The 13836-nt window shown below is 30.0% G+C and overlaps 1 protein-coding gene across 1 annotated transcript; it reads right to left on the bottom strand.

The window, feature by feature from the left end:
* Positions 1-649: 649 nt before the first annotated feature.
* On the bottom strand, positions 650-5640 carry LOC108916093. The gene is made up of 2 exons (XM_018722293.1): positions 5441-5640; positions 650-1037 (listed from the first exon to the last, which is right to left on the bottom strand). The coding sequence occupies exons 1-2, from the start codon at positions 5638-5640 to the stop codon at positions 650-652; spliced, it is 588 nt and encodes a 195-aa protein (XP_018577809.1).
* Between the last annotated feature and the right edge of the window lie 8196 nt (positions 5641-13836).

Raw genomic sequence — 13836 nt, 5'->3', positions numbered from 1 at the left:
TTCTATGATACTTTTACTCCTTACAAGTAAACCTGACCTTAGAATGGTATGCTACGATTTTCGCCCGACAGCCATATTTGTGACGTCGTAACGTAACTATGCTACCGACTTTTACACAGTATCATCTCAAACATTGGTCCATTGCGTCATGAAAAATAGAGTGAACTTCATAAAAATAGTTTTTGTAAAATCCTTATAATTTCCGAGAAAAAAATTATGGTAGCATTTTCAACATTTCACGTAGCCCCAGGCGATTGCGAGTACTCAAATCCGATTTTAGTATTATTAACGTTTTTGTGATAGTGTTTACATTAGTTTTTCAATTATCAAATATGGCTTACGAGTATATCAACTCGCAGTTAATTGATCGGTTTAATTTATGGTGATGCAAGACAACATTTGTGTTCGTTCGTAGAAACTGGAAAGACGTGCCCAAATGTTTACACGTCGGTGGATAAATTTTCAACAGTTGTTGTAACGTTAGGTATGCCAAATTATTTTATTAATTAAAACCACATGTTATTTATTTTTTGATAAGTTCTGAATCACTGTATAATTTCATGTTTTAAATTATTGAATATATTTTATGTATTTGACCATTTTATTAATAAATAATAATAATTACAAAATAAGTTCAGTTTCATTAATCTTAAATATAGGTTTTATAAATTCGCTTCGAAGGGTAAGTATGTATATCGGAATAAGACCTGTGATGATGGCCATCATCTTCATAAGAAGTTGAATGCGTGTGTTGTTCTGTGTATTTTGGCTGTTTAATGATTTCAAATGTAGTCGATTCGTGTCCACTATTTATCAGTTTCTTCAAGCCAAGAATGGCACTCAAAAGCAGAGCCATTTTCCCCATAATTAAGGCAAGACCAGCCATGACAGCGATGCCTTTATATGCCATTGCAAGGAAGCTGCCTTTAATAGCGAGTGCCCAATACAATGCCCCATTTCCTTCTCCTTTATTCTTTTTTCTACCTTCTTCTAGCAGTCTGGGAATGTTTACATCTAATTTGTGGGTTTCAAAGAATCTAAAAAGTAAATGTACACTTACAAATTGTTTTTATCAAATTAAGATTTGTTTAAATTTCCTTATCAAAAAATATTAATTTACACACTTAAATTAATATACAGAATATTTCTAATGTAAGATATGGACCAAACTGAAACAGAAGATGGAAAATGTAGTCAATGTTTAAGCAAAAAGTTCCCTGCAGCCTGCAATCCGAAAACGCTTAATAAAGAGGTTACATTTTTTAATAACTTCTAAACAATGAACTACAGGTTGTTAGAAGTTTCTCTGCCTTAATTTTAACAGACGATAGAATACATTAAAATAAACAAAAAACCTAATATGAGATGGGTCCTAAACTCAATAATTTACGAGACAAAATTTATCAAAATCTCCAACTTGATGTACAAAAATTCGATTAATTAAGGAATATTGAGATAATTGCGTGCATAGAATACCATAAAATACAATGTGTATGACTTTTTTGAACTTCTTTATACTTGATTCTAAAAAATAATTAGCATTGTAATAAATTTAAAATTAGATAAAGTTCATATCGAGCAATGTGACAACGGCGCGGCAATTAACACGAGGTCCTAAGTTGTCGAGCAATACACAATTCAGTTGGTGTTGGTATCTGGAATTGGACCGTGGAATGTTTTTTGCGTACCACTAGGTACGAGATACGAGGTGTTCAGCGAGTTCGCGAAAATTGGATTCGAAGATGTCGTACGTGCATCGAAAATGGTGGTAGACATTTTGAGCATATATTGTAGTTTGTGTTGTACCTGTGCGTTTAAAAATTACTGAATTTTGCTTTTTGGTAAGTCCCTAAATTATTTTTAATAATAATAATATTTGGAAGACGTGAATCTTTGGGTACTTTAATTACATATTTTTCAAATTCATAATTTGATTAAAAGTTAAGTCTCTGTTTTAAGAGATTCATAATTACTAAGATTCGAGCTTAAAGTTTAGGCACAACACTATTTTCGTACTACAAAATCGATACGTTTTATTTTATTTATTTAAAAACTGGAAAACAATTGTTTTGAAATTTACAGTTTCACGATAATAATTGTTTACATTTTTTCCGTAGGACAAGTCTGCCGCGTGCACACGTGGTGTGTATCAGCTGTATAGCGCTGTTGTCACGTTGTGATGAAACTCCCCAATATTAATACTCGCTGTATTTTGAAAACTGTTAATCTTACACCCCTATAATATACAACTTTCTTGTTCATTTCTCTATCTCATACTGAAGTTATGGCAGTCATACTTCTAGCACCCTGTATATACACACTGGAACGGATGCATATTCTTATATTCAAGATATACAACCCGCCTATGAGAGGGTTTTCCGTTTCTCTCGCACTCACTGACATTAATGGAAGTTAGGAGCGACTTAATTTTAAAACGATTTTTACATAGTTGCTAGTTTTCCTGCAATAATACATTTCATCTGTGCCATGATTCACGGTACTGCGATTTGCATTTAAATTTTATACTATACAGGATGTTTCACGTACCGTCGCTGGCGACCAAAAATAAGACAAAAATTCTCTTTCAACAGGAGTTCCCTTTTACTTCGTTTCTGAGATACAGCAAGTTACAAAAAATTTTATTTTTTTCAATTTTCCATAAACATCTAAAAAGTGTGTCCTGATATTATTTAAATTTGGGTTGTGAAACGTACTTAAAATAATACTACATGGGTTGGTACTCAAACAAGTTCATAAAAAATATGTAATAGCCCACAATGTGGAGATGGTTAAATGCTACAAATGGCGATAATGGCTTTTTTTGCCGTTTCTAGTTAGTTTAAATAGTAAATAACAAAAGTACAATGAAAAAGTATAAAGAGGTAACTTTTATTACGTTTTTAACACATTAGGTAATAATTGCACTAATAAAAAAGCAAAAAGATCACAGACGTATGCATTGAAGCCGTCCAATATTGAAAACGTATTTTTTAAGCAAATTTCATTCAAATTACTGAATTCGTTTCAGAGATATTTAGAAAAAACAACTATGTATTCAACATAGCAAGAACATAACCATGTTAGAAACAATGAAATTAGGATAATATAATTCAATAAGTTACCTACTTAATGTCGAGAATGTCCCAATATTACTTTACATGTGCCACTGTAGATTATTGGTGTCAAAATAAAACGATTTTAATAAGCTTCACTATCCAAAGTTGATCCGTTTAATCGTTAAAGAGAGAAATATTTTAGGTTTTCCCACCTAACTTCCGCGAACGCTCTGTACAATTCAAATAAAATTTAGTTTGCCTGTGTATAAATCTAATTTTTTGAGTTTTGAAGATAAGAAAACTGGCAAAGTAGTGAAGTGAGAAAAGCAGTCCTACTATGGATTACATTTCGATATAGATTCGATATAATAATGTCAATTAAAATGTGATTTATCTGATAGATATTAAATAATGCTTAATGGATTTAAGAAACTTATAACCAAATGTGGTTTTATCTCGAGTTTAACAAATATAAATCCTGTCCTGAAAAAAAGAATTATATTAAGTGTTAGTTTGGAGCAAATAACACCAATTTTTTTAAAAACGTACCAAAAATACCGAAGTTATAGCTTGCAGCGTTTTTCGGTGTGAATGTAAGTTTTTTGAACTATCTGCAGACATCGTAATGTATATAATATACAGGGTGTCCCACCGGGAACTGCGTCGATCGATATCTAGGAAAGTACTACTCCGAAAAATTTGAAAATATGGCAACATGGCAATGTCACTGGGGCGAACACAACTAAAATATCTAGAACTCTCCAGCACTTCCGGTTATGCCGGAAGTCGACTACAACTTCGTTATTGGGACACCCTATATATTAATGCATTTTAGAATTCTACGTGAAATTTGAGGGTCATTTTCTTAAATATTCCCTATACCTAGGAGTTATAGATTTTGAAATATTAATTTTTAATGGAAAAATTTGACAGATGCAAGGATCTTCGAAGATACTAGTAACTCTTTTCAGGAGCGTGATATGAAGTGGATTTTTGGTACCTGTGAAGGGCATAGGTAACGCTAAATTATGGTGTACCAACGAATTAAAACATTTAATACTAGGTGTTTCATTTTTGCTGTTACATTTTGATAATTTCAAACAGCTATAACTTTGTTAACTTAAATGGAATACCCTGTATTTTTTCCTCTGTCGTATTCAGAATGAAACTTCCTTTCAAGCCATATAAGCATTGTTAGGGTTGCCGTTACTATTTTTAGAGATATTTGCAATTTTCTATTTTTTGGATACTATTTCTCCTATCAGACCCGTTGTCAAATTGGCCATAACCAGAAACACTCCAAAACAATTAAAATAACTTGACATTGGCAAGATAGTTGGCAAATTATTGTTATGTCTGTAATAGTTTTCGCTGAAAATTTAAGTAAATATGTCTGCGGATCGTTTAAATTATACTTATGAGGATTATTTCAATTTGTTTGTTATTTATGGAAAAAATGCAGCAGATTCTCTACATATTCTTGAAATTACTTTGTCACATTTAGGGTGTAGATTTATTTTGCATATATTTCTTTCAAAAATTTAAATGATTATTTTAAAGTGTTTTCTGAAAATATTTAGAAATTGTTACTTTTCAATATAAAGCTTTACATTATCCTCACTATTTCACCCTATTTTGGGGGATATTTTAGCGTTTTACTAAAAAAAAACCTAGTAAACCAGATTTTGGACTGCATTCAAGATCAAAAAATATATAAGATCTAAGTACTGTACTACTTTTGTGGGGCTATGTTGTTATCAAACAATATTGTATGAAAGTTTTTAGGAACAATTTGATAATTATTTTGCTATTTTCGATGAATTAGTTAAATCTGTTCCCAAAAAATTATATTTTAGTACGTGCCTACTTATTGTTTTGTTTATTATTTATTACCAAGGTGATCGTTGACAGCAATCACTATAATCACTATAAAAGATATATATGTACCCTATAGGTTCACAAAGCAAGCGTCAACTCATTATACTGTAAGCTTTTTGATTGCTAATAACCGAACCGCCAAGACTATGCTAAAAAGTATGTACATACCTATAAATTTAATCATAATGTTTTTGTTTAATAGATAAAGGTATGAGTAATCATTTTACAGTGTTTGTAAATGTATTTCTGGAAAGTATTAGAGTATACTTTTTTAGTGAACTTACACAAAGCTATTAAACAAAGTATATTTAGTTTTTGTGTACATTAGGTACACTTTATAGATATTTAATTTTACTATTAAAATAAAAATTTGTATTTAAATTTTTCCTCTACCCTACACTGTATATACATTTTTATCTCAATTTCTAAGGGAAATATACAGAAATAAGGTAGGTACATACCTACTTGCAAAAATTCAATACACGTAATGAAACACACATCTTTACCTGGAAGAAGTATCTGTTAATAAGTTATCCAATTGTTCAGATCCAAGATTATCTAGTTCCGTATCGTTAATACTAAATTGTATGTTTTTAGCATAGCGATTATTCTGTGTTAAACTTACTCCATGGATTATATTCAAATTTTTGGACAACATAGCGCGGTTAGTTATTTTAAAAGCTTGGATTTTTAAACACTTAATCATTTGATCTGTGGACGCACATTGATCTAATATTTTATCAATTATTTTGTAACCACTAATTTGTTCACTTTTTACTGAAAAGCAGGTAACAACTATTATTATTAGATATTGTATGAACATATTTGTTATTGATACCAGATTTGCTATATTACTAAAGTTTCTTGATCACGAAAGAGCGTTTTATGTCTTCGATTTCGTGCCATACGTTTTAGACCGTAGAATTTATATGCATTTTTAGATTAATTAAAACAAATCACGCCATTTTATGAAATGACTTATGGTGGCACTAAATTATACACATTTATTTATATAAAAAATATCGTAAAACATATTTTATTCAAAAAGTTTGAACCTAGAAGCTTTAAACTAAAAAAAGATTTGTCGACATTTTATGACATTTAAATGAAATATGATGTGGGGAAGTTTCTCGAGTGGCCGAATTTGAATACCAACTTTTTTTTAATTTAAAACACAGAAGTTGTTAATAATATCTTCAAAAATAAAAACAGTTTTATTTTTTACCATATTTTTTTTATTGGTAGATATTTTGAGAATCCGCAAATATTTTTTGAAACACTGAAATTTTTAAGTATTTTAGTGCAGTCATCAATTAAGAACGGGCGAGTAGTTCTAATTTAATTAAACCTTAACGATAGTATATAGATTTGTGAAGTAAATAAAATAAAATCGCGCTAAATTAAACTCTAACTTAAATACTTAAATTTGGCTAACTCAAAAATCGGCCTATCTCTGAAATATTTAACTGACTGACTGAGTTATCTAAAAAAAAACTGAAAAGTATTTTTTTTAAACAAGAATACTTTTTGAGGAAACAACTGTACCAAAGTAACTTCATGTAATTAGTTTTATTTTCATCCTTAAAGTATGGGCTATTCGCCTTCGTACGATTGGAAACTATTTTCAAAATTTTTTTGTCAGATTAATAGGTATACAGTATGCCCATTTAAAACCGGGTCACCCTCATCAAATTTTTATTTACTGGGCGATTTTGACCAATTTTTTTTAACTGTAGAGGGGAGAAAAGTGTACTTTAAGACCAAGTGTCATTCCTTTTATACAAAAACCAAGGCATACAGATCATATTTTGTGTTATAAATTGAAAAAAACATATTACCTTTTTTTTTATCTGAGTACGCCAATGAATTAAGCGTCCCTTAAAATGGGCCCACGCCATATTAATGGAATCAATCAAATTGCCAATCGTGCTGATCTTACCGATTTATGTCTGTTCATCCAGTAACTCACGAAACAAAAAGTTAAATACGACATTATTAGAAAACATTTAAAATATTATAACATGACACAGCCTCAGTTCTATCAAATTGAAGTAGTGGGCTGTATGAATAAAATGTAAAGTCAAAAAGTGACGCGCTTTAGGTTTGGAAAAATTAAGTGTAACAAAATTGAAATTGTATGTCTTGTTGGCGATAATGTTCTGTCCTCAAGACAAATGGCTATAAAATATTTATAGTAATAGGCATTCTGATAGGCCTGCAGTGAGGATCAGCACCATACAACGCATTAATAACGTTTTTAATGAAACAGATGTAGGTAGTATCAAGGCATACCTATTATTGAAATGGAATATAGGTATCTCGGAAAATTCGACATAATGGCAGAATTCTAGAATATTTTCACTTATAATCTCACTAGTGCTTGAAAAATTTCCGGACATTAATTCAAGGACATGGGGGCTTCGGTAAGAAAATTTTACAACCAAAATTTATTTTAAAAATTTGACATGTTTCATTTTGAAACTTATTTCACCAAAATAAAGTTGGCTTGACAGGTAGAAATTGTTTTGTGGTGCATGACATATTTTTAATGGTTCTTAATAAAACATAAAAAACACCTCGTTCCTTTCACTTTAGTAATAAATGAGACATTTAATTTTTGAATTCAAATATTTACCTTTGCAATACAATTCACTTAGTACTACTAAAATAGAAGGAAAGTAAGTTTTTGTAGAAAAGCGATGTCTGTGGCAGTTTACCAATGATTCTTATTAAAACATAAAAAAACACATTCCTTGCACTTTAGTAATAAAAAAGGCTTTTAATTTTTAAATTCAAATATTTATCTTTGCAGTACAATTCACTTAGTATTACTAAAATAGAAGGAAAGTAAGTTTTTGTAGAAATGCGATGTCTATGACAGTGTATTAATGATCCTTATTAAACATAAAAAATAGCACATTACATTCACTTTAGTAATAAAAAAGGCATTTAATTTTTGAATTCAGATATTTATGTTTGCAGTATAATTCACTTAGTATTACTAAAATAGAAGGAAAGTAAGTTTTTGTGGAAAACCCATGTCTATGGCAATATATCAATGATTCTTAAAAAATCATAACTGCAATCAAGTATAGGCTTAGGCTTGTGATGTCAAAATCGTCTTCGCTATACGTCACGTTGACAGTCATTTTCTCTAGTTTCTAATTGTTTACAATTCAAAAAACTAATTTAAAACCTTATAGAATATGTAATTCTTGCACCAAAATAGGGGACATTCTTATGTCCCATAAAAATTTAAAGTATTTGCTATATTTGCTAAAAAAAACTGGAATCAGTCCGCATCAAGAAAACCTTTTCGCAGCTATTCAAAAGATGTTGGAGGAAGATATCCCATCTTTTTTACGTAAAACCAGGGCTCAGCAGAACAAAATTTCATCAAATTATTACATATATTTTATGAAACACAGACATCTGATGGAAATGAAAAATAAAGGTAATAATTATGCTCCTCGTTGCTCTCTGTTGCGAAGAGAAGAGTTTCAGTCAGAATTTCAAAAACATTTAGCGTTAATAGGAGAAATCTCGGAACAAATATTTGGTAAATAATTATTTCTATCTATTTATTATTTTAAAATAAATTATATATAATAAATCATTACAAAACAAAATTCTGGATAGGTACTGATTTTTGAACCATAAGATAGCTGTCAAAAAAATTTCCACTTATTAATTTTTTTGCAGGAGGAAAAAAATTTCCGAAAAATTTGAAGGTTGCCATGGGCAACTGTCGAAATTACAGTATGTAATTGGCTTAAAATGACAGGTGTAAAATTTTCAAAACAATCCCCGTTCTAGCTTGAGACTTGCTAGCCAAAAATTTATAAAAATTAACTTTATTTTTTACCAATGAGACCATTTAAACTACTTAAATCCTATTAAGGGCACTTTCAGAAAACAAAGATTCCCCTAATTATCGCCTATGGAACATAAAATAACGTGAAATGCTGATAGAGAAAATTTAAAAAACGTAGGTTTACATGTTAGATGAATAGGAAAATTCAAATAGCGAGTACTTAATTCACCTATATCTGAAATCACTTCGTTTGGCCGCTAGATGGCCTCAAAGTTCGTGAAATTTTTTTGAATTTTGTAAATAACTCGAATACTATTAATCGATTTGATTATTTTTGGGGTATGAACTTTTAATTTCAATCTACACATTTTGGTGTTATACAGAGTGTTTTCTAAAACATGCAACTCCTACAAAATTGATGTATGGTTATAATATCCGTTTATAACTTTTTCCTCTTTCGGGCAATAATGACAACTATTTTTTATCTGATAGGTGATACGATTTGGAAGACATGTAGAGATTTGAAAAAAATCTTTTTGTACCCAAGTCGCTCGTTTAATCAAAATTCTACAAGAGGCCCAAATACTAATGGTATCACCTATCAAATGAAAAATAATTGTCATTATTGCCCGAAAGAGGAAAAGGTATGAATTGATATTATCAACATACATCAATTTTGTAGGAGTTGTAAGTTTTAAAAAACACTGTGTATAATACCAAAATGTGTAGATTGAAAGCAAAAGTCCACACCCCAAAAATAATCGAAAACGAATAATACGTATTCGAGTTATTTACAAAATTCAAAAAATTTTCATGAACTTTGAGGCCATCCAGTGGCCAAACGAAGCGATTTCGATTATAGGTGAATTAGCCTAAATCTGCCTATTTTGAGTCCACGAATCTGTGATCTTCCGTTGTACACGTTATTCTGGGACACCCTGTATTTTCGAACTCCCTGTACTTATTCATTTTATGTTATCTATTTCAAGGAGGATATATAGAACTATAAAAACCAAATTATGTGATAAGTTTGTTCCATGTTGACAAAATCCTATTTTAAGAGAAAGTGCTAACGACAAAGTTTGTACAATCACTTGTACGCTAAAGTAGTTACCATAAAAATTCTTTCATGTATTCTTAGTACACGATGATACTTGTAACACTTAACTAAATTTTAAGATTCTCTCACGGACCTAGACTCAGGAAGTTCTTACAATTGTTATAATTTTTCATGTCTGCTATATTTCTGCCTTTAAAGCAGTTTGTAGAACTACTTCCAATAATTTTACAGACCTATCTATTTAAGAAAAATAAATATTATAAAATAGATACCCTTTTATATTTTGCATTGAGATCAGCTTATAAACAAATAATTCAAGTTTCACTGCTTGAGAATGATGTAATATAAGAATTTATCCTATAAATGTTCTAATAGTCTGTTATTTTGTAATAATAATCCTATTCTGAATTACATTAATTATGGCCTAAACATAGGCCTAGGTAGGATTTTCGCTTGATGTGGGCCTATTATTGGATCGTTTTTTTCTGGGTGTAGGCACCGGGTTCTCTAAGGGGGGCCGTACCCACTTCTGCCTCCCCTAGCTACTCGCCTGGGCCTAAGGATATTATGAATATCTACAGCAGCGTCCTAGGGCATTAATAATGGAAATAAATGAACGTAAAAGAAGAAATTGCAAATTAAATGCCAAACAAATATCATTCAGCCACATAGCAAAAAAATTCATATTCAAAAACAAATTATTATGCGTTCCAAATATAATGGCTGACACTGAAATTATTGAAATTATTTATTGTAAGTCTCAAGTGAAACGAGGTTTAAAATAAGTATCTTATATGATTCATTATTTGAAAGAACACTATACGCATATCTGAGGAATCGTAAAATATATGTCTCTTGTTTAAAAAATGTAAGGTTGTGTTGTACCCGAAAACCAGAAGAGAAATATCGCGTATGCCATTGAATTTTATGAAAATAAAAAATTTAAAAATGCAAAAATTTGAAAGTCATTTGACAGAAAAAAACACTATCAATGAAAAACATCCTGTATCACTTAAAAGAATAAGTGTAGGTAGGTATATCCAGGTATAGTTTTCACCATAAATTTGTTTTCTCGAGCAAAAAATATCTAACTACTTTTATTTATCTTCTCGGAAAATACAAGAAACCCTCTCAGGATTGTTAAAACATCTCGAGCCTGTAGTCTGAAGTATACAATATAAACATAATTACAGTATCCTTCTGAATATTTATTATAATATAATTATAAATATAGACCGTCTGTTATGCTAGCAACGACTGCTCTATACAATGATAGCGTAAACATTTTTTAGTTTAATGTAAACGTAAACAGTTGGTATTTATTATATTAGTAAGTAAATTAAGTTAAAATTATTGAATGTCCAAACCTCTTCGTCTATAGTAGTAGTATTAGAAACAATTTACATTTGATTTTCTTTTGATCTAGACCACTGACCAGTCATGATATTTGGAATTAAATTTTTACTTAAATATGTGTACATATTGTGCATGCAAGTCATTGTATATTTTAAACTCTATCATTGACAGATGTTGGGAAAATAACGGATTAATCAATTTAAATTAATATTTTTAAAATATACCTCAAGTATTATTCAAAATAAACAACAAATGTTTAAATTCGTCGCATTTAAGATTACTTTTCTACCACCCATTAATAAATGAAGAGTGAAAATGTTTAACGGATCTTTACGGTTACGATATGGCCACATTGCTATGTAGGTTACGGTTTACATCTAACGTGAATAAAATTAGTAGGCAGACATTAGTATGTACCATTCGGAACAGGAACTTACTGATCAGATTTTCTCTTCATTCTGAAAATACTTAGAGAGAAATTATTTGTTTTTATGTTGAGTTTTTTATGTTCATTAGAAAACTAAATGCAATGGCAAATACTGACTTTCGGAAATCTAAATTATTATATAATTTAGCCCACAAAAAAATTTTCTAAATAATTATCATTAGAGGTCGCTTTCATTGTATGTACATAAAAGGTAACTTTTTACTATCCCAGATACTTTCTGTTTCAATAAAAATCTTCAAAGAACCATTTACAAGGTGGCCGATTTCAAAGAAACAAAGTGCAAGTAACAGATTCATTTTTGCTTTAACTTTATGCGATTTTGAGAAGGAAATTTCTTTCAAACCACTTTTCGAGATAAAAGATGTGCAAATTAAGAAGAAAATTTTATGGTCAATATCCTAAAGAAAATCAGATATTTTAACTAATTTAAGACAAATGGTCACTAAATGTTGGAAAAAAAACATACCTCCTACTTTATGTAAGAGTGTCATAGACCAGTGCTTAAGCCTTCAAAAATAGTAAAAAATGAAAAAAAATTATAGTAGGATAAAACCCATTGGAAAAGGCAGAGAATATAACAGAAATGAAAAGAAAAATAATTTACGGGCGATCTGAGGTCGGGAAGGGGAAGGGGGTGAGTTTTTAAGGGTAAAAAACGGTTTATCTTGATTTCCGGAAAAACTACAAGTCTTATGGAAAAAAGTTAAATGGCAAAGTTGTAGGTAATAAAAAGATCTACAACTTTTGTATTTACACTTTTTTCACATAACCTCAAAATTTATGTGAAAAATTCAAATAACCAAGTTTTTGGTTTTTTATTTTTATCTTTTACAAACAAATTTTTTTTTCACGAAATTTGGTGAAAACTTACCTATTTATGTCCCAAACACGCTGTAATTTTTTTGATTTGAAATATTTATTTTTTCACCTTATTTTTACTTAATATCGAAAAAGCACCCTAATTTTCAATCGAAAATTCTCACGTCAAAATATCTGCTTTTTTAAAAACGTCGGTGGGCTTTTTCTTCGTTGAAATCTCTACTTTCTGATGGTGTAAAAAAATATATACATTACTATGGTAAGTTTTCTCAGGAAATGCAAAGAAACGAACTAGAATCCGAAAATTTTTTTCTAATCATTATGTACAATTTTGAGCTATTTATTAAAATTTACACTTTAATTACTCGAAAAACGTAAGATTCCATGTTACATTGATAAACAAAAAAATTACAAGTCGAAATATACTATTATAATTAACAACCAAATAAGTTAATAAAGTTAATATTTAATAAGACATCTACAATATTTTGAGAAAGTTGTAGAATCTTCTTTCGTTTCTTTGCATTTCCTGAGAAAACTTACCATAGTAATGTATATTTTTTTTACACCATCAGAAAGTAGAGATTTCAACGAAGAAAAAGCCCACCGACGTTTTTAAAAAAGCAGATATTTTGACGTGAGAATTTTCGATTGAAAATTAGGGTGCTTTTTCGATATTAAGTAAAAATAAGGTGAAAAAATAAATATTTCAAATCAAAAAAATTACAGCGTGTTTGGGACATAAATAGGTAAGTTTTCACCAAATTTCGTGAAAAAAAAATTTGTTTGTAAAAGATAAAAATAAAAAACCAAAAACTTGGTTATTTGAATTTTTCACATAAATTTTGAGGTTATGTGAAAAAAGTGTAAATACAAAAGTTGTAGATCTTTTTATTACCTACAACTTTGCCATTTAACTTTTTTCCATAAGACTTGTAGTTTTTCCGGAAATCAAGGGAAACCGTTTTTTACCCTTAAAAACTCACCCCCTTCCCCTTCCCGACCTCAGATCGCCCGTAAATTATTTTTCCTTTCATTTCTGTTATATTCTCTTTCTTTTCCAATGGGTTTCATCCTACTATAAGTTTTTTTGGTTTCAAAAATTATCGACCCTAGTCTATCAGGAAGACGTTTGGTTAGAAGTGTATCAGGAAGAAATCTAATCCTCGAATCCCCGTTATCTGATTTCCTGATTTAATACCACCTGGATTTTCTCTCAACAAGGCTACAATCTCCACCATTTGGCTCAGAAATAAGGGATCGTCATCACCTTAGCACAATAAGCGCACCAACTACGAGCCAGAAAATTTGAACAATGAATTACATCATAAACACACAATCAGCACTCAACGGAAATGAATATACGAGCAAAAATACTCAACAACAAAGAACAAGAAAAAAGAAA

Source organism: Anoplophora glabripennis, unplaced genomic scaffold (genome assembly GCF_000390285.2).
Source record: "Anoplophora glabripennis isolate ALB-LARVAE unplaced genomic scaffold, Agla_2.0 scaffold1276, whole genome shotgun sequence".
In the NCBI taxonomy this organism is placed as follows: domain Eukaryota; kingdom Metazoa; phylum Arthropoda; class Insecta; order Coleoptera; family Cerambycidae; genus Anoplophora; species Anoplophora glabripennis.
Note: the sequence above shows the minus strand (reverse complement) of the source record. Positions and strands in the feature narration are given on the sequence as shown.